General features: G+C 45.5%; 1 protein-coding gene across 1 annotated transcript in view; it reads right to left on the bottom strand.

Moving 5' to 3' along the window:
* PTGIS (prostaglandin I2 synthase) overlaps positions 1–26,638 on the bottom strand; it is a 44,140-nt gene extending 17,502 nt beyond the window's left edge. Inside the window, exons 1-6 of the mRNA XM_083146406.1 lie at positions 26,558–26,638; positions 19,806–19,929; positions 11,357–11,535; positions 9,210–9,350; positions 8,966–9,102; positions 4,252–4,433 (exon numbers count right to left, since the gene is read on the bottom strand). Coding sequence (XP_083002532.1) covers positions 4,252–4,433; positions 8,966–9,102; positions 9,210–9,350; positions 11,357–11,535; positions 19,806–19,929; positions 26,558–26,628 — 834 coding nt within the window. The 5' untranslated portion in view covers positions 26,629–26,638. The remainder of the gene's footprint in view (positions 1–4,251; positions 4,434–8,965; positions 9,103–9,209; positions 9,351–11,356; positions 11,536–19,805; positions 19,930–26,557) is intronic.
* Positions 26,639–26,843: the final 205 nt, after the last annotated feature.

The raw sequence follows: 26,843 nt of genomic DNA, 5'->3' as shown, positions 1-26,843 counted from the left end.
TTTCCAGAAATGCACTCTCACTAATTAAGCGCAACAGAGAGAGCTGCTGCTTTCACAAAATCATTTGTTCATAACTAAATAATATTCTCACTATGGATCTGATTCAGACCTGATTGCTGCACCACCCGAGTGAAATCCTGCCCTGTGGAAGCCCTCAAATTGCTTAGCATGGCTTGTGAAAATATTGCAGGCCTGTGAATAGCTGCAAATTCATTCGCAAGTTGCTCAAAATCAAATGATATTTGCAGTGTGTGCAGTCTGTGCAGGCGATACTGTGTCCAGGAAGGGGGCAGCGTTGATGCTCACTGACTCACTTGCTCCCCGCTCCCTGGTTTCTATGGTACCTCTCCTCGCCGGCTCAGTACCGCCCTCCAGTGGCCGGCACCCTAGGTAAATGCGTAAGGCTGCCTAGTGGCAGCTCCGGCCCTGCTTCTATGGGCCGTAGCCATGAGCAGTCCACTGATAATCATCCAGCCTGCTATTTCATAGCCATGAGATCAGGGGCGAGATGTATTAGGGTGTGATTATTTAGACAGCTAAAAAATCGCACCAAAATGCACGTCACATGTGCCATTTTTGTAAAAGCAACAGGAATTTGGTAATATTTAAAATTATTAGGCATGTCTCGCCCCCCTTCCCCAAACATAGCAAGCCCTGGGCTCTTTGAGCTGATCCTGGTTTCCAAAATATGGAGGAAAAATTAACTGGGGTCCCCCTGTATTTAAAAAACCAGCACTGCACTCTTGGACTAGTCCTTGTTCCAAAAATATGGGGGTAATACTATAGCCGAAAAGTCCCTCGGCCAAAACATTAACACTCTGGTTGGTCAGTTCTGGATAGGGTCCCTGGGGGAGTGGGACCCTCTCCAATAAATGGGTTCCCCCAGGCTTCACCCGTACAGGGCTGAAGCCCGAGGCTGTCCACGACAACCCTGGACGGGGGTTGCCGGACTGACTGTTGTACGATAAGACTGACATACAGGAATTTGGACCCAATTCAATTAATTTGAGAAGTTGCAGTTGACTGCGAGTAGAAAGCCGCTGCCTAAGCTGAATAACGCCCTGTGCAAATTTCTGACTGGATCACCGATTGCAGATCCATTCGCAAATCCCAGAACATCGAAGAGTCTTTGCCATTTGTGCAAATGTGAGTAGGTCTGAGGCTACCACTAATCTGCAACTGAGACGGGCAGGAAGTGGTCATCGTTAACGTCAGAGACCCTCCCCAAGTACTCCTGAGCACTACAGTTGGCCCCAAATACACCTGAGCACTCCAGTGTTTTTTCTTAAACACACCCAGAAAATGTCTTGTTTTCACCCAGAAACGCCGGCTTTCTTTTAATCAAATTGTGATTACTTCAATCAAACTGCGATTTTTCAGCGCTCAGGTATATTGACGCTAATTGCAGCCAGCAAGCGCAATGAGGCCGATGTGCACATGCAGTAATTCAATAATTGCTCTTATTGTGAACCATTGATTAGCTGAATTAGGTCCTTATGGTCATTCGAAGACAAATTTTCACCTCTCTGTACTCCGTAAATCAATGTCCGACCCTGAGTACTGTTGGTATTTACTGGGAAACAATTGGTAGTGCCAGCATCTGATCATCTGCATTCTAGGACTATCTTTTGCAGAAGTGGAATCTACAAATGCCCAGATGAGATCTTTTACTTGCGGAAGTCAAACAAAGTCACAAGTAATAAAATGTGGACATAAGAATATCTGGAGACAGACTGTCATCTACAATCCCAGCCAGAGAGTAAGTGTTACTTCTCCTGGGAAACTGCCACCTTGGCCAAGGGCACATCTCTGTCTGATAGGTGACATATCGCCACCATGTGGCAAGAATCCAAACTTTCCATAAGTACATACTGTATCAGTACAGATGTACAGTGCGTTTAATCAGATATGTTTCGCTCTGACCGGTTTGTGTCCTGTCCTGTGTGCAGAATAATATTACAGATCTAGTACCCGATTCAAGATTTTATGCTATGCTGATATTGGTCATAGTTGTATGCGTTTTTTTTTTAAAACTGCTCATGCACCGTGCAGGAGTCCTGAGTGTCTAGAGGACATCTAGGGTATTACACTGATTTCAGTGAATGCACACAAACATTTTGGAGTTACTGTGGGGGAGATTCTCTAAGCGAAAAATGTGGTAAAAACCCCGTTATCGGGTTTTTACCACATTTTGGGATGCTGTAAGCATCCCCCGCCGGGTTATGGGCTTCTACCGCAACCGCCAATGGGCTTCTACCGCAACCCTCCGCCGCCCCGCGCCGACCCCCCACCGCCCCGCATCGCCCCTTCACCTGTGTCCAGGCAGCACACAACTGTGCTGCCCGGACCTGTGACCTCCTCCTTGCACTGATCCTCTTCCGGGTGCAGGGAGGAGGAGAGCCCGGCGCAGCAGCAGCAGCAGCGTCGGGTGTGTGAGGGAGGGGGGAGCCGCCGGGACCTGCTGGGACCCGGTGACTCTCACCGCAAAGGACAGCTCTTAACGCAAGAGCTGTCCTTTGCCTTAATTATCGCATATGTTACAACATATGCGATAATTAAATATGCGATGGGCGGCGAAGGGGGGCGGAGATTCTTAGAGAATCTCCCCCTGTATCTGTACTACAATTTATTGTTGGTTTGCTCAGCAAATTATTCCAAATTCAGCCCCATCTCACATGCCCTCTCCCTCCCGCTTTCTGCCCTTTCTCTTCTGCTATTTGCCCTCTCTCTCCCACTCTCTGCCCATGCCCTCCCACTCTCCTCTCTCTGCCTCCTGCTCTCAGCCACCTCCCCCTCGTTCTCTACCCTCCCACTATCTGCCCTTACCCTCCTGCCCTCTCCCTCCCACTTCCCACCCTCTAACCTTCAAATTTCTTCCCTTTTCCTCCCACTCTCTGCCCTCTGCCTCCACGTTCCGCCCTCTGCTTTCTGCTCATGGCCAACTCTCATCCCGTTACTAATACTTACCCTCTTCCATTCCTGGTTCTCTTCTTTACTGGCAAGTGTGTGCATGTTATAAATAATGAAGAATTCCCCCTACTATAGTAGCTAGTAACCCAAAACCAGGCCCCCTGTATAGACTGTTCTAGTATTTACCTGGTCTAATACTATCTCAACTCTATGTTGTTTCCAGCCAAAATCAGAACAACATATTGGCTAGAGCGTCAGTGTGCATGGTCCGTTTGGAGATATTTTGTGGTCGGCCCTGGGGTATGGGCATGTAGCAAAAACCAAAACGGTCTGGACCACACGGGGAGGCTGTAATCTCCCCTTCCCCATGTCCCTGGTGAAAGCTATCACAGGCATACCCCCGGACAAGTCACCCCTGGACAGGACACCTCCCAGACCAGACACTACAAGCTCCGGAATGCAGAGTTTAATGGTCGGTCCGGTGTTCCGGGGACTTTACCGGTCCGGTTTGTACTTAGTTCCTCTGCCCTGCAGCAGTGCCAACCATATCACATTTCTAACTATGCCAGGCTAAAGAGCACAAGTGTGTGTGCACTTGCGAATGCAGGGTCCCGTTGTCTGCGAGATCGACCTCTACACATCGTTCTGATATGTAGTTGGCCTTTCTGTATTTTGTCTACCACATATCCAGAGCTCTGTGTGTTCTGTAGGTGACACATTGCAGGTCGTTCAGAGGGTACACATATGAATTATTTGTGCTAGGTGCACATCAGGTGTTAAAAGTATACTTACAGTACACTATAGTGATGGAATAACCTATTTGTACTCACTATAATAACATAATGAATTGTCATAGATAGAGAATATGATCTATCTCTGGCAGAGAATAATGTCTGCACTGTGTTATTATTAAATGTAAACGGCCCTTTTCTCATTGTGTCTCACATCACCTGGCTGATTGCCATGTGTTCTCTATATATGATACATTATGGCCCTTATTCTGGTTCACTCGCAAAGGCAAATTCCTTCTGAAATGGACAATACCATGTGTACTGCAGGTGGGGCAGATGTAACATGTGCAGAGAGAATCAGACTTGGGTGGGGTTTTACTTCAAAGTGAGATCTTTATTGCTGTGTAAAAATAAAGCAGTCAGTATTTTCCCTGCACAGAAACAAAATAACTCACCCAAATCTAATTCTATCTGCACCTGTTACATCTGCCCCCCCCCCCCTGCAGTGCATGTTGTTTTGTCCATTTGAGAAGGAATTTGCCTTTGATTGAACCAGAATAAGGGCCTATATGACAGGGACACGTGCACGATGATTCATCTCCTACAGTACCTGCGTTGCCCATAGCTGCAGCACCATCATTTTGGATTGTTCTTCGTCAGGCACTTGCAGATCCTCTAAGTGGTGCAGATAGTATTCCAGCCAGTTACTTTTCCTTTCTTTCCTCTTCAGTGTCTGAGAGTTCATGATATGCCACAGGTTCTCTCTGACCAAGATCATTGCCTTCTGTTCTTCTGCAAACACAAAAGTCCTTATCAATAGCAATAAAACATCACTGCTGTGAGTGACACAAATTCACATCGGAGAGTAAATGACAAAGTCTGGCGACTGGTTTCGGTTGATGGTCGACAGTGTCTGGGTTGATTTTCAATAAGCTGACCACTATTGGTTGATAGGCAAAATGCTGACATGCATAGGTGCCGATTCTGTGAGTGCTCAAGGGCCCGAGCTCCCACAGGAATTAATGAGCACCCAAGTGCCCATAACTCCAGAGTCCCAATGCCGGGCCACTGTATTTGCTTGTTGAGCCTTTCAACGGCTTGAGCACCCACCAGCAAAAACATAAATCGGCACCTCTGCTGACATGGACAAATTGTTAAATCATGAAAAAAATCGACATGACCTTTTTATGTTTTTTTTTTTTTCTTTCTGATAATGTGATTATACCATCCATGAGGACTACAATTGTGGATGGTAAAATGTGCATGTTATACTAATAGGGGCCCATGTCGACAGATGTGAAAATAGAGACACAAAAATGGTGAACACTTATGTTGACCTTTTCCTTTGAACATGTATAAAAACATTTTCAGATTATTCCACCTTTATTTAATGAAAATGAATTATCTCCCTAACTGACCTATTTATGAAAGCGAGATAAGCCCTGACTGATGAGAAGTTGTTTTCACATAAGTCAGCTCATGGTGTATTCCCATCTTTTAAATGTCAAACTCCACCAGAGAAACTACCTGGCAGGCAGTATATGTAGTGCTGCACTCCTATTCAGCAGCGTCACTCACCTGAGCACCACTTACAGGAAGTTGTTTAGAATCCTGAAACAGATTTACATACAGAAGAAGACTGGTATGCCTAAAGCTTTAATCTGTCTGTAGGTTTTCATATGTATAAATGATGTGAGATATGATACAATGCTTCCCCCTAGTGGATTGTTGATACATAAATACACATCTATTGTAAATAGTTTTATGCATTGCCTAAATCATTGGTTCCCAAACTTTTTTGAATCATGGCACCCTAGAGCATCAAAAATGTTTTCAAGGCACCCCTAGGCCAAATGTTTCTTATTGAGAAATTTAGAAAAAATAATATTAAATTAAGTACATTGTGTGTATACAGTATGTCACAGTTATGTGGTGAGGGACAGGATTTGCTCTGGTTTGTTCACATATATTATGATTGGCAGCCACCAGCACTAGTTTTGCCTGTTACATTGACCATTAACATTATGAATTGATCCTGGTCCACCAACCCAAGGCACCCCTGCAAGTGTCCTGAGGCACCCCAGGGAGCCTAGGCACACAGTTTGGGAACCAATGGATCTTAATGGAATAATATTAATGTTGTATCCATTTGTTACTTAAAGCAGGTTCTCATTCATTCACTATCTTAAAGGATAATAAGGTCGACACAAGCATATGGTCTACATCGACAGGGTCAATATATTCATGGGTTTTGTGTCTATGTCGACATATATCAACATGGACACGGTGTAAGTGTGATGCACCCCCTTGCATGGCTCGCTGTGCTCGCCACACTTCGGGTACATTCCCACTCTAGGCCCACTTCAATAGTAAAGTATGAAAACCCACCTTTTTTGTGAAGAAGAAAGAAAAACTAACGTTGACCCTATTCATGTTGATCATGTCTATGTCGATCATAAGATTGTGTTGACATTTTGTCAATGTCGACATTGGGTATGTCCACGATTTCAAGGTGTCAACCTACTCACTGTTGACCATTAGTGGTTGACCTAGTTACTATTGAGATAGACATTGTCTACCCAGTGACCGCATACCGTTTATACTAGGTACCTCCCGAATGCAAAATAGATGGTAGTGCCCCCTGCTGGCCATTCTCTTCTGTCTCCCTAACCAGCCCCTTCTGTCTCTCCAGCCAACACCCTTCTTCTGTCTCTTCGGCCAGACCACTTCTATCTCCCCAGCCAGCCTCCTACTTGTGTCTCCCCAGCCAGCCCCCTTCTTCTGTTTCCCCAGCCAGCCCCCTGTCTCCCGAGCCAGCATCTTTTATCTCTCCAGTCAGCCCGTCTCTCCAGCCAGCTACTGCATCGGACCCCTTCCTGCTGTCTCACCAACCAGACACCTGCATTACACTCTCACTTTCTTTGACTTCTAGGCAGCTTCTCCTCTATTAGATGTATGGAGCGTGGGACGTCATGATATCACAATATAAAAAAACACTTTATTGTACCAGGCAGCCAGAGAGCAGTGCTAGATTAAGCCGTTGGGGGGCCCGGGGCACTTTAGACAGGGGGGCCCCCTTGCACTTGTCATTACTGGCCGCTAACTGCATGGGAGAATATTACACTGTCAAAACACAGAGTAAAGGCAGTATAAACTTTGTCAATGGGTAACTGCAGGGGATATATATATATATATATATATATATATATACATACATACACACATACACACACACACACACACACACACACACACACATAAATTCATACCACATGAAAAGCCTGTGTTTGTCCCTCTGCACTTTACTCTGTAGGAGACCTCACAGTCCCAGTGCTGCCTCTGATTAAATAAAAACCCTCCCATGACTAGGCTACTGCTGCTGCTGTTCTCCATGGGCCTGAGAAGCATGTAATGAGCTCCACCAATCAGAGCTCAGCACAAATATCTCAGCATCTGCCCTCTGGTGCAAAGTGTCATGGGACTTAGTCAACTCCCAGTAATGCACTGCACACTTGTGCAATCAGTGTGCCTTGGCTCCCCATGCTCAGCACCCAGTGGCATAAGTTCATCCCACTTGCCCGGAGGCAAGATACATGTTGTTGCCCCCCCCCCCCCATAGCAAACTACAAAAAGTGATGTCAGCATGCAAGGCCGCATAGCCGTGGCAACGCTGTAAACAAAAACAAACATGTACATATGAGCAGTGAAAAAAGTTTTAAGAACCTGACATAAAAGATGCAGATAAGCATATGTGAAGCAAATATCTAAAACACACTACAGTTAGAAATGCGCATTGTCTGGGCAAAAACTATTCTGTCAAAGCAGCTTACAGATTTATAAATCTGCTCATATGTACGTATTTGTATTTATTTACAGCATGGCCCGGCTATGTAGCCGAGTATGCTGCCGTCACTTGCGCTGAAAGCGGAATCCCGGGACTGTCTCTCACCCACACAGGCTGCTGCTGCAGCGTCTTCCACCCGGCTCCCGGTTCAAAGCTTCTTCAGACTACACTGCAGTCTCACCCGCACTGGCTGTGTGTGGAGTGGAGACAGTGGCTACTCTCACGCCGGACTCCTGGCTCCTCGTCACTGTTTGCTGGCCTGGCTCTCACTTGCTCTCAGGCTGCGGGCGGATGTCAGCGAGGCGACTTCCGCAGAGCAGTGAGCAGCCAGGTGACAGGGAAGGAAGACTGAACGGGGGTGCTGCGGCCGTGGCTGCTGAATATAATAACGGTACTGGCCCGGGCCCCGCTGCTGCATAGAATAGTACCGCCTGGCTGCGGGAAGCACTTCTAAATAAAGCATTACTGAGTGGAACAACAGAAGGCAATGGAGACAGTGCCCCCTTTGAGGCTGTCGCCCAGCGGCAGATGACTCCATTGCCTCCAGGAGTTCTGCCACTGTCAGCACCATTAATCATTGTCACATTGGCAGATACAGTAGGTGAAGCTGCAGCACTACCCCACTCCCAGGCACAAAAACTTTTTTTTTTAAATACATTCCAACCACTGCTAGAGGGGGGCCCAGGGGTGCTGACCCCTTGTGCCTCCATTATAATCCGGCCCTGCCAGAGATAGATCAGCTATGACTGCTGCTGCCTGTGCCACTGCAGTGATCAGTAGGATGCATGCAGCGGTTATAGGATTTATCTGTGCCCATGACAGCTGGTACCTGAAGGCAAATTCTTCCATTGGCTCCCTGCATTCTGCCACCGCCATTCACATGCAAACAGTTCTCTGTAAAAGAAGCCATCTGTGGCCCTGTGGAGCCACAGCTCTCTGGTGCTAGTGATTAGGAAAATAGTGACTCTCTAACTGTGATGGAACTCCTTTCTCAAAATGGGCTGCTAATAATGTACTCATTGCACATAGGGCCTAATTCAACATGGCTCAATAATCAGAGGAATTGCAATCCGTTCAGTTATCGACCAACCGCGTGTCCGCTGCGTCCGCATTGTGCACGCATGGCCACAGTTAGCGACTAAATAGCAGTACGCATTGCAGTTACATAGAAGTTGCTATTTGTGTGACAGGCAGCCAGTGTTTAGTGGCTGAATTAGGTCCATAGTGTAATCATTCAGAACGCATTCTATTGACCAAAATACAATACAGGGATCATTCTAGTGCTCACTATACAATACAGGGAGCAAGATACCTGAGAATAAAAATTGCACTTGCACTAGATGATAAAAAACACCATACAGTATATCCAATCACTTGGTTCATTGAGTCTTGGTGGGAGGGGTATATGGATATTTTATACATGTCACTCGAAACCTATTATGTTCCTTGGAAAATGTAATCATTGAAGAAATGGTGCTACCTGCACATAATATGCCGCGTGCACTCTTCATTAGCAGCTGATCAAGTTTTCTGAATTCATTGTAGACCTCCTTGGAATGACTTATATTCTTTACATGAGATGTTGACTCTGAACCGAACAGGGTTAAATACCCGGCCCTGAAACACAGTAACCAACATTTTGCAGGAAGATCACTCAATGGAGCATTTCATTCAGATGATTTCAATAAACAAACTAAATAAAATATACTTATTATAAAATGTACCTTAACATGGTACCATACGTGAAGTTGAATAATCCATCTTCCCTCCATGTTGTCCCTGACACGCTGCTGTCGTTTAGTATTATAGACAGATTGTACAACATTGACTTTGTCAAGTGTGGCAAACTCTGGTTTTGGAGATGTCTAAGTATATTTAAAACATAAGAAAATAAAAGAAATAAACAATTACATTTTTTGTTACTGAAATTAGGTTCTGATTTCCAGATAAGCAGATTTAAGAGATGTTGCCCTTAACAACCAATCGGATTATGTCTATGATTTTTATGGATGCAATAATATGATAGCTAGCATCTGGTTGCTGTGGACAATACCAACACTTATTATTTTTTTTTACGTGACACCCAGCTGATGGGGAAACCTCAAGAAACAGAATTGCTACAGGGCCTGGCTTTATGGTGAACTACAAATGTGAAAAACATGGTAGAAAACAGTGTCAGCACCCCCTGCTTTTATAACAGAGACAAGTTAGGGATGGCCATCATTGCCTTTGCCATCGATGTTTACCATCGATGGCAAAAGTGCAACTGACCATCGATGGCCCATAACTATGCAATGGCTGACCTTCGATGTTTTTACATATCGATGGTTATCCATTTTCTCTGACTGATTGGCCTGTGGGCCAATCAAAATATGGGGGCAGGGCTGCATGGGTGTCCTGGGCGGAGCTATGCTCCATGTATCAGGAAAAAGGAAAACAAAACTATTCGTTTAACCTTGTCATCGATGGCGGGAAACCATCTGGTTCTCCCCTATCAATGGCAAAACTATTCGGCCATCAACCATTGATGTTTTCTAATTATTGATGGTCGATGGCCATCCCTAAGACAAGTCCTTGCTGGAAGCACCCCTCACTCCAGGGATGTGCCTGCCAGAGCCAGGCCCTAGGCATAGGCAAACTAGGCAAATGTCTAGGGCATTTGGAATGCCTAGGGGCATGCCAAGCCTAGGACATAATAATTAATGTGTGACCACAACCCTTCCCAGCAAGAACACACCCCTTTTTTGCCCCGCACACCTTCAGCATGCACTGTGCCTTTTTAAAATATGGGGATGAGGGTGTCAATGCTCTTGCTGGGAAGGGTACCAAAATAATAATTGCTGTGGGGTGATAGGTTTTACGGACTGCTGCTGTGACCTGTGCTGCTGGGTGGTGGGTGGTAGGTGCTGGGCCAGAGGTGGAACTAGTGGTGGAGCTGGGGGGCATCAGCTATGATCTTGCCTAGGGAATGAAATTGGTTAGGGTAGGCTCTGGTGCCTGAAATGCTGGCTATTTCTAAGGCACAGGAGCTGGTTACTACAGGATAATGTCACATTGCAGCATCAAACTCCTGTCACTGTGGAGGAGATTAGAAGGGTGATGCCCAAGTGTGTCTCACACCCACCCCTTGTGATGCTTGTGATTATAAACTACTCAGTGGAAGTCGAGAAATTAGAGGAGATTGATCAAATCCTGAAGAGAGATAAAGTGGAGAGAAATAAAGTAAAAGCTAATCAGCTCCTAACTGTCACTTTACAGGTAGTGCTAGAAAAAGGACATAAGCTGATTGGCTTATACTTTAGCCACTTTATCTTTCTCCAAGATTTAATAAATAACCTCCATGTTGATTATATGAACCTTTTGAGATAACTCTGCCATACTGCATAGACACCTGGCATAGTGATCTCATAAGGCTCATATAAGCATTGCTATGTTATTTGGCTAAAATGGTATGTATTCTTCAAGCATATGTTATGGCCAGTCCCTAGGAGTGATGTTGTATACAAAATTGCTGTATTGATACTGCAGGTTGTCCAGTATTTGTTAATATTATATTTGATCAATTTTTAGATGGTCCTGTTTGTGAATAAAAGAAAAAGTCTTCAACCAGTCTTATAAGATGTTCCTGGATCTGACCCTCAACAACAGCAAATTACTGGCTACAAAGTATTCACATTATATATATATATATATATATATATATATATATATATATATATATATATATATATATATATATATATATATATATATATATATATTGAAAGATACTTTGACAGAGAATAAACAAGGGTAAATCCATAAATGCCCATTTCACTGTCACTGCTCTATAATCACTGGACTTTTTATTGGTTACATAATTAATACTTACAATCTTAGCATTGCCTTCTCTGCGCCCACATTATATTCAGGGAGTCTGATATCAAACATTCTTTCCTTTAAAATGTTTGCATATTTCTCAAAATCCAGTTTGTCTTTCGACTCCATGACAACATTATCATAGGAATGGGGATCCAATAGTACTGTAATAAATCTCCCAGCAACCTGGATCTAGCAGGAACAAACAGGACAGGTTACTATGACCGGTGCTTTTTAATATCTTTATTGGTGACATTGCAACTGGTATTGAAGGGAAAGTATGCCTTAATGCAGATGACCAGTGGTGGTATTTACCTATGGGCTGCAGCCACCCCAGGTAAAATCCACCACTGAAGTGAAGCCAGATGCAGTCTGTGAGACTGTACTGGCTGCACTGTGACTGGCAGTGACTTCCTATTGGAAGTCCTACCTGCAAGTCACCCAGTCCTTGGCCTCTTTGTTAGCTGTGCCTGTCATCTGTATTGTACAGGCGCCAGGACCGTCATTTCACTTCTGTGGGCTGTTGCCGGAGCAGCCCATAGAAGCTGGCCGCATGCGCAGTACAGAGGTCGGTACTGCGCATCCGCCAGTCCTGGTGCCTGTCATCATTGTACAGGTGCCGGGAATGGTGTGTCAGGGACCAGGAAGAGCGGCGGCATCAGGGGGGTGCCGGCATCTGGACCAGCTGCAGCCCCCTCCTACCATAAGGTACTAGCCGCCACTGCAGAAGACAAAGGGTTTTGCAACAGGATAGACACACATGGAGGGGTAAATGGTTGATGATCTAGGTAGAAAAGCGGAATGGTCAAGACTAGCATGGCAATTACAGTTTAATGCCAGAAAAATGGAAAATCACGCATTTGGGTCTCAAAAATACAAAGGCTAAATATAGGGTCAAATGGGTGTGAGAATCAGAAAGTTAGAGATTTTGGGAGAGTTTACTAATTTTTTTAAAGGGGCAATCAATTACATGGCAAAATCAACCTGTTTTTCAGTAAAAATGATTGCTGCTTTAAAAAATAGGAAAACTCTCGCAAAATCTCTGACTCTCTCAGTGGTGGAACTCCCGGGGGGAATGGAGTCGTCTGCCGCCGGGTGCCAGCCTTAAAGGGGGGCACTGGCTCCATTGCCTCCCGATGTTCTGCTAATCAACCCTTGATTTAGCGGTGCTGCCTGCAGTAGCGTCGGGGACGCCCCCTTCCCCCCTACCCTTATTGTATGCAGTGGCCGCGGTGCGGCGCCCCTACCCTCCCTGTCACCTGTGACTTTGCTGGCTGCTCACTACTCTGTGGAAGTGGCCTGACATCCGCCTGCTGCCTGATCTAGTGAGAGCCAGCCAAAAGTGAGGAGGAGCCGGGAGTCGGGCAGGAGGCAGTCCACAGCCAGCGCGGGTGAGCCTGTCACTGAAGCAGCAGTGAGCCAGGACCTGGGAGCTGGGTGGTAGACGCTGCAGTGGCAGCCTGTGAGTGTAACAGACATTTTATATAGAATCCAGATAGTGCACCTGGCTCTCCCCTGCTTCGGCTGGGTCACCACTGCCCCCCTTCTCTTCACCGGGCGTGCCAACATGGACCCATAGACGAATCTAAGGGGTGGTCCGGGGGTGCACCGGACCACCCATTAGACCACCAGCCGCATATAATTTATACAGCTGTGCTCTGCCCGGCTGTATAGTAAGGGAATTGCTCGTTGCCAAGGGGTAGATCTGATAAGTAGGCGGTGATAGACACGCCCAGTAGGGGGTGATACACACCCCTCAAATTGTGCACCCTCTAATAAAATGGGCTGCGCACGTCTATGAATGTGAGACAGCTGCTGGACGCACCAAATTTAAAGAAATGACAGCCGGGAAAAGAGAGCTGTGCGCTGCCCGGCTGTATTCTAAGCAGGAGCATCGGTATTTTCAGTTCTACCAATACCACCAATTCTCCGGAATTGGTGGTATTGGTAGCGTCTCCTGATTTGACTTCCGGACTGCGAGCTCCTATTGGCTCGCAGTCTAGCAGGAGAACTGAAAATATTGATGCTCCTGCTTAGACTACATCACTACTATGAGCATTTATCTCCCTCTTGGCCACAAACATGTATTCCCCCTTGGCAACAAGCTTGTATTCCCCCTTGGAAGTGAGCATGAAGCCCCTGGCATTGAGCAAGAACCCCCTAGCAATGAGCACATAGGTAAGTGGCACTTATGTGTCAAATATGTAATGGGCATTACTGTTTGTTATATAGTATGCAATTGGTATTACGGAGTTTGCTAAAATGTGTAATGGGCATTACAGTGTGTGGTCTTAAGTGTAAAACCACGCCCCTTTTTGTGATGCCATTCCTCCTTCCATGAGGCCACGCCCCCTTTAGTGGGTGACAAGAAGAGGGTGACAGTGGCAGCAGTGGACCCCTTAGTCCTCATGGGGCCCTGGTGCACTGCCACCTGCTGCACCACTGGTAGTATCTGAGAGCTATGATACTAGACGTCTGTTTAGTAGTCAGCTCCAGGGACTCTTTATCACCAGAGTACCGCTGTATATATGACACCTGAAGAATAATCTGTGATAAGCAGAGATGGGACCCATGATAACACAAGGAATCAGGAATTTATTTAATTTGTTATTGCGCAATCGAGGGCCCATTTCAGCTAATAAAATGGCCTCTAATTGGATATCATGATAATGACCATCGGTCATAAATCATGATATCAGGCCATTTTTCTGGTGATCGCATTTAATTTGATACAGTACTGCACAGTACTATTTTTGGTAACGGTGTATTAGTGGTGTGTTTACTACCATAAGCGAATCTAGAATTATGGTAATGGGTGGTCCCAAATCTAGACATAAAAGCAGGGGACCTTTGCGCGGCGCAGCCGCACGGCAAAAAGGGGCGTGGCCCCATGGGAAGGAGGCGTGGCATCACAAAAAGGGGTGTGGTGTTACACTTTAGACCATACACAGTAATGCCCATAACACATTTTAGCAAACTCCGTAATACCCATTACACATAAAGCTACACGCCGTAATGCCACTTACACATAAGGCCACACACTAAAATGCCCATTACACATTGTGCCACACATCATGATGCCCATTACATACTATATAACAAACCGTAATGCCCATTACATATTTGCTACATAAGTGCTGCTTACCTACGTGCTCATTGCTAGGGGGTTCTTGCTTGATAGTACCCATTACACATGATGCCGCACACCATAGTACCCATTACACATGATGCCGCGCACCATAGTACCCATTACACATGATGTTGCACACATAATCTCCCTTACACATGATGCTGCACACATAATGCCGCTTACACATGATGCTGCACACCGTAATGCCCCTTACACATTAAGCCACACATTATGCATAATGCCCCCACATACCGCCACTTGTAGCGTCCCTTAAGCAATGCCCCCAAAAGTGCCACTTACTGTAAATTTTTATGAGCCTTCGCTGCTGCTGCGGGGAGAGATGGAGAGCGGTGCAGCTGCTTCTATGGGGAGAGGAGCAGAGCACAGCGCAGAGCACGCTCCCACTCCCCTCCTGGTGTCCCCTCTGGTGTCCGAGTGGACATTTGAAATATTGTGCGCGCTGTTGTTGTGCGTGACGTCGGGGAGCACGCCGGGCGCACCACATGATTAAGGGGGGGGGGGAGGCTGAGGTGAAAGTGGGAAGAAGAATTGGAGTGGAAGCTGCAGGGGTGACACTCATTGACAGCTGGGCAGAGAGCAGGGGGCTGCCCGGCTGTATTCAGAGCACTGCAGGTCACGGCTGTTTGAAATAATACCCCTTTCACAACAGAAAATTCAGGGATTTACCCGGGAATATGGTCCCAGGATCATGCAGGGACATTCCCAGGCTGACCCCTTATACACCAGCCTAGTCCCTGCATTTTCTGGTGTGAGGGGGAGAGACAACCACTCCCCTCTCCCTACCCCCCTTTAACCAACCAGCTATATCTTCGGAACCAACTGACCCATTTACATGAGACCAGTATCATATTGAAGAACTTTTGAGTTGGCTTTGAATGATTTTGGTCCCATGAAACTGGGCTGTTTGGTTCCAGAGAAATCTGCCCTCAAAGAACATAAACAGTCATGAAATTGCATTTAAGAAATGAAAAAAAAAAATGGTTTAACCTCAATATCCCTGGAACCAATTAACCCATATGGATCCAGCCTGGTATCAGATTGAAGGCCCAGCGATTTGGGTTAGACTGAGATCAACTTCGAGCTTCAGTGATGCCGAAGGGGGAACTGGCAGCCGTTGAACTGGGAGGGGGTCGGAATTAGTGGGTCCCATGTTATCCTATAGGGAAACGTTCCAGCTTTGCCTGGTCGTATCTCCGGTTCCCAGGGGGCTAGAGACACGGAGCTGGGCTCGTTGGAAAGCTCCATCCCTCAGCTACAATATGGGCTAATGGGTGGTCCTGTGCACCCCCGGACCACCCCCTAGATTTGCCTATGTTTACTACCGATATAGCATTTCAAAGTCCTGCAATGCTGGGAGCTTAGTGCATGTTCTGGGATCACCAGGATGTGGTCTGCACTTGTGCTGCGGGGGCTGGTTTCCTATGGTTCATAGATGACCATCAGGGTGTTGCACTTATCCGCCTGCATGACATGACTGCTTGCAGCAAGGAAAACGTGTAGTGCCAGAATGTAAACTGTGCTGTCCCTCCTCCACTTAGTAGGATTTGTTTGTGTTCACAGCTAAAAGCTCTGTAATTGTTACTAAATCTTCCCTTTAAGCTACACATTTTTTGGAAATGAGTTGTATTTTTTCTACATTGTGTTTCCTTTTCGAATTTAAGACACAGCCATATCTTGTATGTAGAATGAATTGGATCAAAGCGAAGTTATGTAGAAACACATTCTGTAGGCCTCAGTGAAATGCCTTTGGGATTAACAATGACGCATCCAATGGCTGATTGAAATGTTGTTCAATTCTGGAATGTTTGGAAATTGACAGCTAGTTGTATTTAACATGACCAGTTATTCATTTACTGTACATAACCTCATTTCAATGAAATGAGGACAAAAAATAATAGATTATCTTTGCACAATAAAAGAGTAGCGGAAACATTAACCCTTATATACATGGATTTGTTTTGCCCCTCCCATTTCTTGAGGGCGGGATATTGGCAGATACTGAAATAAATAAATGTAATTATTCCCAAATATTTAATGTCTGCCACAGAGTGATATTGGTACGTGTTGTTCCACAAGTTTAATAAATGTTTATGTTTTAGCCATTACCTTGACTCTCATGGCCAGGGAAATAGGAATTACAAAGAGCTCCAATGCTGAATGACCGTGCCCTTAATTAAAAGCACAGCCAATCACAAGCATTTTCTGACTGTCTGCTAAATGATTGGCTGGTGTGAGAAAAAAACACTTGTGGTTTCTGGGCTACTGACATTTTTGGCCCAACTGGACTATATGGACTATTCTGGAAAGGACTTTTTCTTTGTAATGCTAGCTATTGCCAGAGGTTTCATACACACTGAAGTCGCCCCTGCCAACATTACTTTGATGTGTGAATGTTGTATTGAGGAATCTCTAGACTTTTTTATAATACAATTTTACGCAAGTCCACGCAGATGTTACCCAAACCACCAGCCCCAATATAGTTTGCCAAGATCTCTTACAATGGTGAATTTAGATGAGTACCAATGAAAGCCTCTGTAGTTGTGAAAAAATACTATGGTTCACAGTACAGTTGCTGTGAATTTCCATGTCCGGACCAGACTATCGCCCGGTCACCCATTTTGGATAAGCTGCTACGAGCAGTTCCAGCATTCGCTTCTGTTCCGAGTGTCCCAGATCCTTGCCCAAAAGAATCTGTTCTCAATGCTCTACAGCAGGCATTCCCAACCACGTTCCTCAAGGCACACCAACAGTGCAGGTTTTAGTGATATCCAGGCTTCAGCACAGATGGTTTAATCATAATCCCTCAGGTACTAATTAAGTCACCTGTGCTCAAGCCTGGATATCACTAAAACTGCACTGTTGGTGTGCCTTGAGGACCGTGGTTGGGAATGCCTACTCTACAGGAATGCAGAAAGAGAAAGAAAGAGGATGATGAATGCAGCGCTAGTGCAGAATTGGAGAACGAGACAAGCCAGCAGTGGAATTGAGACGTCTTCATTTGAAACACCTGTAGCAAATGCTGCCTTGTTGCCAGACAACTTGACGAGAAGACTGAATGAGCAACAATCGGGTGACCGCTCTAGGACCACTCCACTCAACAGCCCTGAGGATAAAAGCTCTGCCAAGAGTGGACTTAAACTTCCTGGCCATTATGGAATCACAAGCTCCTACAGTTCCTTGCTGAAGAGGAAGATAATTGGTTGGAACAACTCAGCTGCGCTGCTTCAAGTTCTCAGTCCTCTCCATGCAAGACACCAGATGTGTCAGCCAAAAATCCCAGAGATAAATCTCTCTAAATAAGTTCATCAGCCCCAGTGGCAACAGCGACCAGTCTGCAGAACCTAATGAAGCTGATTCATCAAATTCCCTTGCGGCAAACTCATCATCTGTGTGATTAAATGTGTACGCTATATAAGAAACTGTTAATAAATAAAAAAAATGTTTGATCCGATTTTAACCCCTTCAGTCGCACTTCCGAGATTTTCCCGGGTTTTGCTTCAGTGCGCAGACTGGCAAAACCGGAAAATTCTTGGGAGTGCCACTGCTTGCGTTCCCTTCCTCCGGGCAGTGCACCTGAGCTGAGCACTGAGATCAGCGCCGCACTCAGCTTCAGAGGCTGCCCGGCTCCTGCTGCCTGGCCCTGCCTCCTTCCCCCCTGCTGTGTGCAGCGTGACCTTGTAACGTCACACCACACACAGTCGGGTTGCCGGGGGCAGGGCCGGGCAGCGGCTGATAGACTCTTCAGCTGCGCTGCCCGGACCCGGTGATACAGTGGTGGGGATTTTTTTAGAGAGCGATCCCCAGAAAACACTCGCCCAGTGGGGAGCACCTAAAAAAAACAACCCACCACTGAAGGGGTTAATCTTTATTAATATAACATACAATACATGGACAATTGTGCATGTATTTATGCATTGGGCAGTATATAAAGGGAATGTATCTGTCACATGCTGAGATATACAAACACAGGGAAAAAGCTGCATTAAATCAGTGGCAGGGACTGAGAATCCCGTACTACAGTTTTTGAGGCGGATTGCGTGTTTATATGAAGCTGATTTCCAATAAGCACACAATAGCAGTCATAGATCTTCAATAATAAAGGCCTATGATACAACAGAGACGCTCGGTATGTTTTTTGAATCAAATTAAAGAAGAGAGACACATGGAAGCTACCTGCATGTAACCACCAGAGGACTCAATGGCCGGCCTGTGCTGCTCTGTCACACCCAGCGCAGCGCATTCTCCATTACCACAAAGCTCTCACTAACTGCCCTCACAATTCCCATCAGCCCCATGTCCTGGCTCCAGCAGCCTCTAAGTCAGGGCTGGGCAACACCGGCCCTCCAGATGTTAGCGAACTACACATCCCAGCATGCCTTGCATCAGTTTCAGCATGGCCCCATAGCAAAACTAATGCAAAGCATCCTGTAATGTGTAGTTCACTAACATCTGGAGGGCCGGTGTTGCTCAGCCCTGCTCTAAATCATGTGACCATCTGTTGGACCACCACTTTATCACTCACTCTTTCTGTGGCAGACACAAATACAATATTATATATAGCCATACAGATAAATATAACATGAATGTTAGCATGTGTAGGGACACACAGGATCAGGGGTATCACATTTATTCTTTGCATCACTAATGGCAAGGAGGCTTCATATACTTCCAGAGAGGACTTTCCCGTACCTCCCAACTTTTCTATTTCCCCAAGCGGTTGGATCTATGGTGCGAGTGGACATGGCATTGGATAAAAGGGGCATGGCCTAGTGCTGCAACCCCCATTTTTAGCATTTTCAGGGGGAGTGCTCAGCACTCCCCTAGCGACTGGGAAGCCCCTGGCTCCCTCCATGCCCTCCCGCTGAAGAGATGCTGTGGGGCGGGCTTGTGCACGGCATCTCTCCAGCGATCACTGGCAGAGCAGCGTTGATCTCCAGTGCCCCCCAACTGCCCTGCCCTCTGCAAGCTGCGGGAGGGACAGCAGGACAGTCTCCAAATAGCGGGACTGTCTCACTGTAATCAGGACAGTTGGGAGGTATGTATTATCTAAGAATCTATAAGGCTTTCTCAGGTGGTGACAGCAATGTGGCATACAGTAGTGGATACATGGGGATGGTCTATTTTATGGGTGTGTTACGGGAGTGTTGCAGGAATGTTGCCAACAGTGGATGCATACAGGGAGGCACAGCTGCTAATGTCGGGGACCAAATTCATATGAAGTAACTGCATCTGCCATAGATCAGGTGCACATTGTGATGGTTGTATCTGACAATAAAAAGTGTATAATGCTGGCCAATCAGCTGTTACATACTGTGAATATGTTGCCATATTTTGTTTTCATACGTGTAAGAAAAGTGGCTGCGTCTTTCCCAAACTCCAGTGCATGTCCAAGCCAGGGAATAAATCCACGGTCCAGGGGGGGCTCATTCCGCCGTCTGCAATGATAGAAAAATATATTGTTTAGTGCGACTGCAGTAAAAATAAATAAATGTATATACACATATATAAATATATAGTCCATAGGGATCCCTTAAAAAATGGAAATAGAGCATTCACCAGAAATAAAACTTTTTCACATCTATTGAAGAAAAAAAACAGTGATGCTGTCAATAAATTGAATATCACTCAAAAGTTTCGATCCTATATTCATGGACGGTTTGTCAAGGAAATTCCAATATCAATATTAAGCTTAATCCAACGATCCAACATACAACATTGATGTCAAATAGACTCTCTAGTGTTAAGGTGCGTACACACGGATAGATTTGTCCAACGATTCAATCTCGTTAACGATTTCCTCTGAACCTCCTGCACAAACGATTTGGTGACAAATGATGAACGATTGAGCAAACGATTACACATGAAAGATTGATCTTTAACGATTTTGGAGGGAGAGGGAGCCAGTCAATTAGCCTTACCAAATCGTTCATCGTGCATACACATGAAACGATTGGTACACATCGTTAACGATTGGTCGCTGATCTTTCTGCATGCAGGAAAGATCAGTGACCTCTACTAACGACTGGCGGGTGCGCGCATCGCTGGCCATATCGTTCCTAAACACGAAACGATTTGAACGATTGGTCTTTTCGATCGATTGGGAACGCCCAGATCTTTTGCCAAATCTATCCGTGTATACCCACCTTTAGAGAGCAGGAGCCCACATCACAGTCACCGGGCCCCGGTATAAATACCCTTAACAATTAGTCAATAGCATGCCCATCAGCATTTCCTGCCTGATGGAGTGCACAGCATCACTTCCGGGGAAACTGGAAGTGATAACTCGAATAAATCAACGCGATAATTTAGTGAAATAATTGTGATAATGTTTTTTTTCTTCAGTAAATGTGATAAAGTAGTATTTTTGGTGAGTGCTCTATTTCCCTTTTTATATCAGTGAGGACAGGAGCATCACTCACCACTATGACACCCAGGGGGTCATTCTAATGGACTCAGTAAGCTGCAAAGCTCGCAGCTTATCACTTCCATGTGATGACGCCGCTACAAATACCCCCCCCCCTCCTCGCCGCCATTTCCCCTCGCAACCATGCAAAGGGATATGTTCCAAAGCCACATCACCTCGCATGTGCCCGCAGCACATTCAATGATTTCCCCTGACTTCCCAAATATGTCAGTCTCTTATATTTATGGCCACCGGGACAGAGACCGGGCGGGCGGCTGACTTCATGTGACATCAGCCGCCTGCCCACGGTAGGCATCGGCCTTCCCACATACCCATGGGAACGCCCAGCGTTTTAATGGGGACGCACATGTCCCAGTGCAGCCAACGCCCCATCCGCCCCCATCCCTCCCTCCCACTGTGAACGGCCTGGCAACATTATAAATCGCCCAGGCAGATGCACATGTGGAAACCTCAACCATGAGGGCAGGGGCCTCCCAGTGCGACCCTATGACTCATGTCAATCTTTTGAATGTTGACCTTTTTACCCTGTCAACCAGCTGCATGCTGACCTTTTGCTGTCGACCTACTGACTGTCTTAAAGTGGCAACCATTTACACTGCAAAACTAGTTTGATTTTGCAGTGTAAATGATTGCCGTTTTAAAACAACTGGAGATTTCTTACCAAATCTCTCACTTTCTGAATCTCCCATCCTATTAAATCTCACCCTGTAGACCTATCAATCCATGAGGGTAACTCCGTACCATTGCTCCCACTCCTCGGTCACAGCCTGTTTAGTCTACAATGAAGCTCATATTTGTAACAAGTGACTTGCTGACAGCACCATAGGAAGAGTTTGCTGATAATGTGCCCTTACAGTTGTGTACTCTGTGAAATGTGACTGTATACAGTGCGTAAACACATGAGCTATTTCTAGCAGTCCATAATAAATGAGTTGGCGGGAGCGCTATACAGATACATCACAGACTGCTCTCAGTATAAACATACGCTAAACAGAAGCTCCAACATTGTACAGGAGAGATACGGTCATTGGGTCACCAGCAAGTTGTTAGGTCGACACCATTAGGTCAACATGCATTTAGGTCGACATTTGTCTAGGTCGACATGCAGGAAGGTTAACATGAGTCTAGGTCGACATGGGTTAGGTTGACAGGGTCATTATTTCAACATGGGTTAGGTCGACAGTGATAAAATGGATTTCGATTATATTAATTGTGCATCAGTTGTAAAACATTTCTTCTAAGACTATCAAGGACATTTTCTATTCCTGTCAGAAGTCATATGGCGATCCAAAGATATCCCAGTATACATTGCATTGCGACAGTGGAAACCTATTACCTCAGTGGATTTAAAGAGAAACCCTACAGGAGACTTGTCAATCATCTATATATGTCTATGTATTTTTAACTGGTTAGTTAGGGTGATTCCTTATATGTAACAGTCAGCAGGTTTTCAGGTATATAACTGTAACAAACCCTAAGCCATCACCACCATTGTGACAGCTTTGGCTGGGTGGTCGGATGCCATATCTTGAAGGGCAAGGGGGCTGGGCTGAAGACCTGCAGCTGAGACGATGCAACCAGTCTTCCCAGAGTAATCCATGATGAGGAGCGATCCCCATCAGCCTGGCTCCCCATGCCTCCATAACCTTATGTATTATTTCTGTCTTTGATGAATAAATGATCTCGTATGATCCATAGAATTGAGATAATGGAGTCAGATATTATTCATTAAAATCCCAACCTTTCAACAGTCAAAAGGTCGACATGGGTTTTTTTACTGTTTTTTTTTACCTGAATGTCGACACCGTCAACATGGACACCGGTTAAAGTGCACTGCGGCAATGTGGCAATAGAAGAGGTTTTGTACTGCTGCCTATCAGCAGTGATAGAAAATCTGTGATGCTGCAATTTATCAATAAAAGTTTGCAGGTGTGATCTGTCGCTGCTGCGTCACTCATGCATACTGCAATGGATAACAGGACTTGGGCTAATAAAAGCAGATTTATCTGAAGTTAATGATATATACATGGAACGCCTTGATATTTCTGAAATATGGTCAAAGGCAGCCAGCAAGGTCTATCGCCAGCAGGGGTTAAAGTGTGTGTGTGTGTGTGTGTGTGTGTGTGTGTGTGTGTGTGTGTGTGTGTGTGTGTGTGTGTGTGTGGTGGTGGTGGTGGTGGTGGTGGTGGTGGTGGTGGGGGGGGGACTGAGTTCCACTGCCTCTAATGGTAGGGGTGAACTCAGTTACACCTCCACCACAGCCATGCACAATAATTCCACCAGAAATCCTGTCCCAGTGGCTCTCTTTTCTCACAGTCATCTGTTATGTCATGCCATCCCCACTGCTTAAGTGAACAATACAGGAGAGGAAACTGCTCGACGGACAGAGAAAGGTACTGTATGTATAACTGATACTACTGCTTTTGGTATTATGTATATAAGCAATACTGCTGTGGGTATTATGTGTTAGCGACACTACTGTGTGGTATACATGTATAAGGAGTACTACTGTGTAGCATAACTTGAATAAGGGGAACTAATGTGTGTCATAATGTGAATAAGCGGCACTACTATGTGGTGTAATATGATTTAGGGTCACTACATGTGGTGTAATGTGAAATGTGAATATGATTGTGCATTGCGGATATTATTGTGAGACCACCAGTGGTGGTTTCTACCTATGGGCTGCAGGGCTGCAGCCCCCCAGGTAAAACCCGCCACTGTAGTGAAGCCAGATGCAGCCCGTGAGACTGCTCTGGCTTCACTATGATTGGCAGTGACTTCCAATTGGAAGTCCAACCTGCCAGTCACCAAGCCAGTCCCTTTGGGAGGTATTCCCTACCTCCTGGACGTCTCTCTATGGGCTGCCATTCAGCAGCCAATAAAATCCAGAGTCTGCCCATGCGCAGTACCCACGTCTGTACTGCGCATGTGCTGGTCCCAGTGCCTGTACATGTGCCAAAAAGGTACCAGCCGCCATTGGAGACCACCGTCTTTATATAAAATATGGGAGATAGGGTATTGTAGTTTGCAGGGATGCCAAAAACCCTGGAACTGGCCCAGGCTCCTGTGGGCTTTCATTGACAGGAGAAATTAGTTCCACCACCTCTCCAGGACCACTTTAAGCTCCGATTGCCAGCACGCCAGCAATACCAGTGAATTGGAGCTTGACAAATAGGAAAAGTCCCTACAGTGTCCCCTCCAAAAGCTCCAATGGTGTCACTAGTACAGGGGGTGCAGGAGAGTGACACCAAAAAGCCGTCTCCTGCTCAGTAACAGTAGTCAGGTGCTGCACTGTAACATCACATGCAGTACACAGCTCCTGTCACGTGTAGGAGCCGGGAAGCACAGGCGAGCAGGAGGCAGCCCACATCTCTCGGACTCCTTTAGTGACAAAAAACAGGGGTCGGGACATGAAGCCACACCCACTTCATGATGCCTCTCACTGGCTTAATGCAGGGTACACACTAAAGGGGTCCCATGGCAGCCCATATATATATATAGTTAACCATATTGGCGATACCGCAAGAGAGTGATTTTGAGCGTAAACACTGGCCAATATAATTCATTATATCGGTCAGTGAGGTCACCCACCCCTTACTCCATATATGCAGTTGCTGATGATATTGTCAGATTTAACTGCATGTACAGATGATAGGGGCGTTAACGACCCAAGTACGCAGGCATGGATAATGATATTGACTGTACAGACTGGACGATATATATACGCAATATCATCAACGATATCGATATCGACCATATCGTTAAAGATATATTGTCCAGTGTCTTTCCATCTTAAGGGGGAGATTCTCTATAAATTAAAAATGCGGTAAAAACCCCGTTATCTGTGTTTTTACCGCATTTTGGGATGCTTTAAGCATCCCCTGCCGGGTTACCGCGGCGGGGGGCATCGCCAGAAAAATCTGACGATGCCCCATAGAGGCCGACCCACCGCCACCCCGCACAGACCCCTGCCGAACCGCACCGACCCCCCTCACCTGTGTCCGGGAAGCACAGATTCATGTCCACAAAACCCCTGTTCTGTTAATGCCATCTCAGAATGGAGGCCACAAAAACTACATGAATACTTGACCAGGTACCCACTGGCACTACATTTGTGATAAATAAATGAATAAATGCTTAAGTGCACACCATATGTCAAAAAGCACCTGCACTTAATATGGGTGCCGGACAGGGTCTCGACAGTCGGGATCCCGACAGTCATTTACTGTACCTGACATCGGGATCCCGACTGTTACAATACAGACACACGAGTTCCCGACGGCCACCGGCTATTCTCCCTCGTGGGGGTCCACGACCCTCATAGAGGGAGAATAGAATAGGTGGTTAGCGTAGCGAGCCCGCAAGTGAAACTACATCTAGCTTTCGAAGCACTTGCTTCAAACGGGCTTACTAGTAATCTATATAAGAAAAGATTACACTAGAATGTTGTATAGGAACTTTTCCATGGATAAAACATACAATGGGGCAGAATATTAAGCCTGGAGAAGAGATAAACTGGAGATAAAGTAAAAGGAGATAAAGCACCAGCCAATGAACTCTGATTAAAAATGACAGTTGGGAGTTGATTGGCTGGTGCTTTATATCCTTTAGGGGGGAGATTCTCTAAAACAGAAATGCAGTAAAAACCCCGTTATCGGGGTCCTCCGTGCGTTCGAATGAATCAAAATAAGGCCCAATATGTACGCAGTCAGACGATAATCACTCGATATACGTTTTCCCAAATTAGTGAACCATGCTGAACTAGTCCCTATATTTTGAATCTCTTGTATGTTGGATCAGTGACATTTTATGTATTAATATATTTATAACCTGATTTATCACATCCTTCATCCGCACACACCTGCTAAAAAGCTTTGACATTTTGTCACACAACATATAACCATATGCGGGTACATTTATATGGCTAAATGTACTCAATATTATCATTTCTTATACAATAACAATAATACAATTGATAATAGTTATCCTAATATATGTAGACATATGTGAAATCAATACATATCTCTGTGCACACAGTCTTATCTCTTATACATTAAAAATATACATTGTAAACCTAATATAAATGTGTGCAGGAAAAAACCCACAAATACTGTACCAAACAGTTGTTTAAATTGCTGTATTCCTGCAGTTAGTCCCTAGATGTGTACGTACAGTGGCCCTTATTCAGATCTGATCGCAGTACAAATTTGTTCTTCAAATGGGCAAAACTATGTGCACTGCAGGTGGGGCAGATGTAACATGTGCAGAGAGAATTCAATTTGGTTGGGGGGTCTTGAAGCAGAAATCTAAATTGCAGTGTAAAAATAATGCAGCCAGTATTTACCCTGCACAGAAACAAAATAACTCACCCAAATCTAACTCTCTCTATACATGTTACATCTGCCCCACCTGCAGTGCACATGGTTTTGCCCATTTTGAGAATAAATTTGTACTGCGATCAGATCTGAATAAGGGCCAGTATCTTGAGTCCATCTACAGAGGAGAAGCTGAGACCTAATGTCTCTCTCTCTTCCTCTCTCTCTCTCCCCTCTCTCTGTCTCTCTCTCTCTCTTTCTCTCTCTCTTATCTTGCAGTACATTCTGGCTGGGATATAGGGGTAAAACATAGTGACTCACCTGCACCTCCTGAGAAAGGCCACCCAGATGAGTACTGTGAGGATAACACAGAGTAATACTGCAGCTATCATTGTGCTGGAAGAGTGAGGATGAATGTGAGAGTGAACAGCGTTACATCCTTTGTATATACTGGATTAGGAGAGGGGCGTGGACATATCTATGCACATTTCAACATTGGGGTCTAAGTCACACTTGCTTAAAGTGAACCTTCGAAACTCTAAGTAGTACATTGTATTCCAAATTCCAGAAGGTACTTTCATATGGCTCACACCACCAGTGAGATTAG

Source organism: Crinia signifera, chromosome 6 (assembly GCF_055691185.1).
Source record: "Crinia signifera chromosome 6, ASM5569118v1, whole genome shotgun sequence".
In the NCBI taxonomy this organism is placed as follows: domain Eukaryota; kingdom Metazoa; phylum Chordata; class Amphibia; order Anura; family Myobatrachidae; genus Crinia; species Crinia signifera.
The sequence above is the reverse complement of the archived record's forward strand: the minus strand, read 5'-3'. Positions and strand labels throughout refer to the sequence as shown.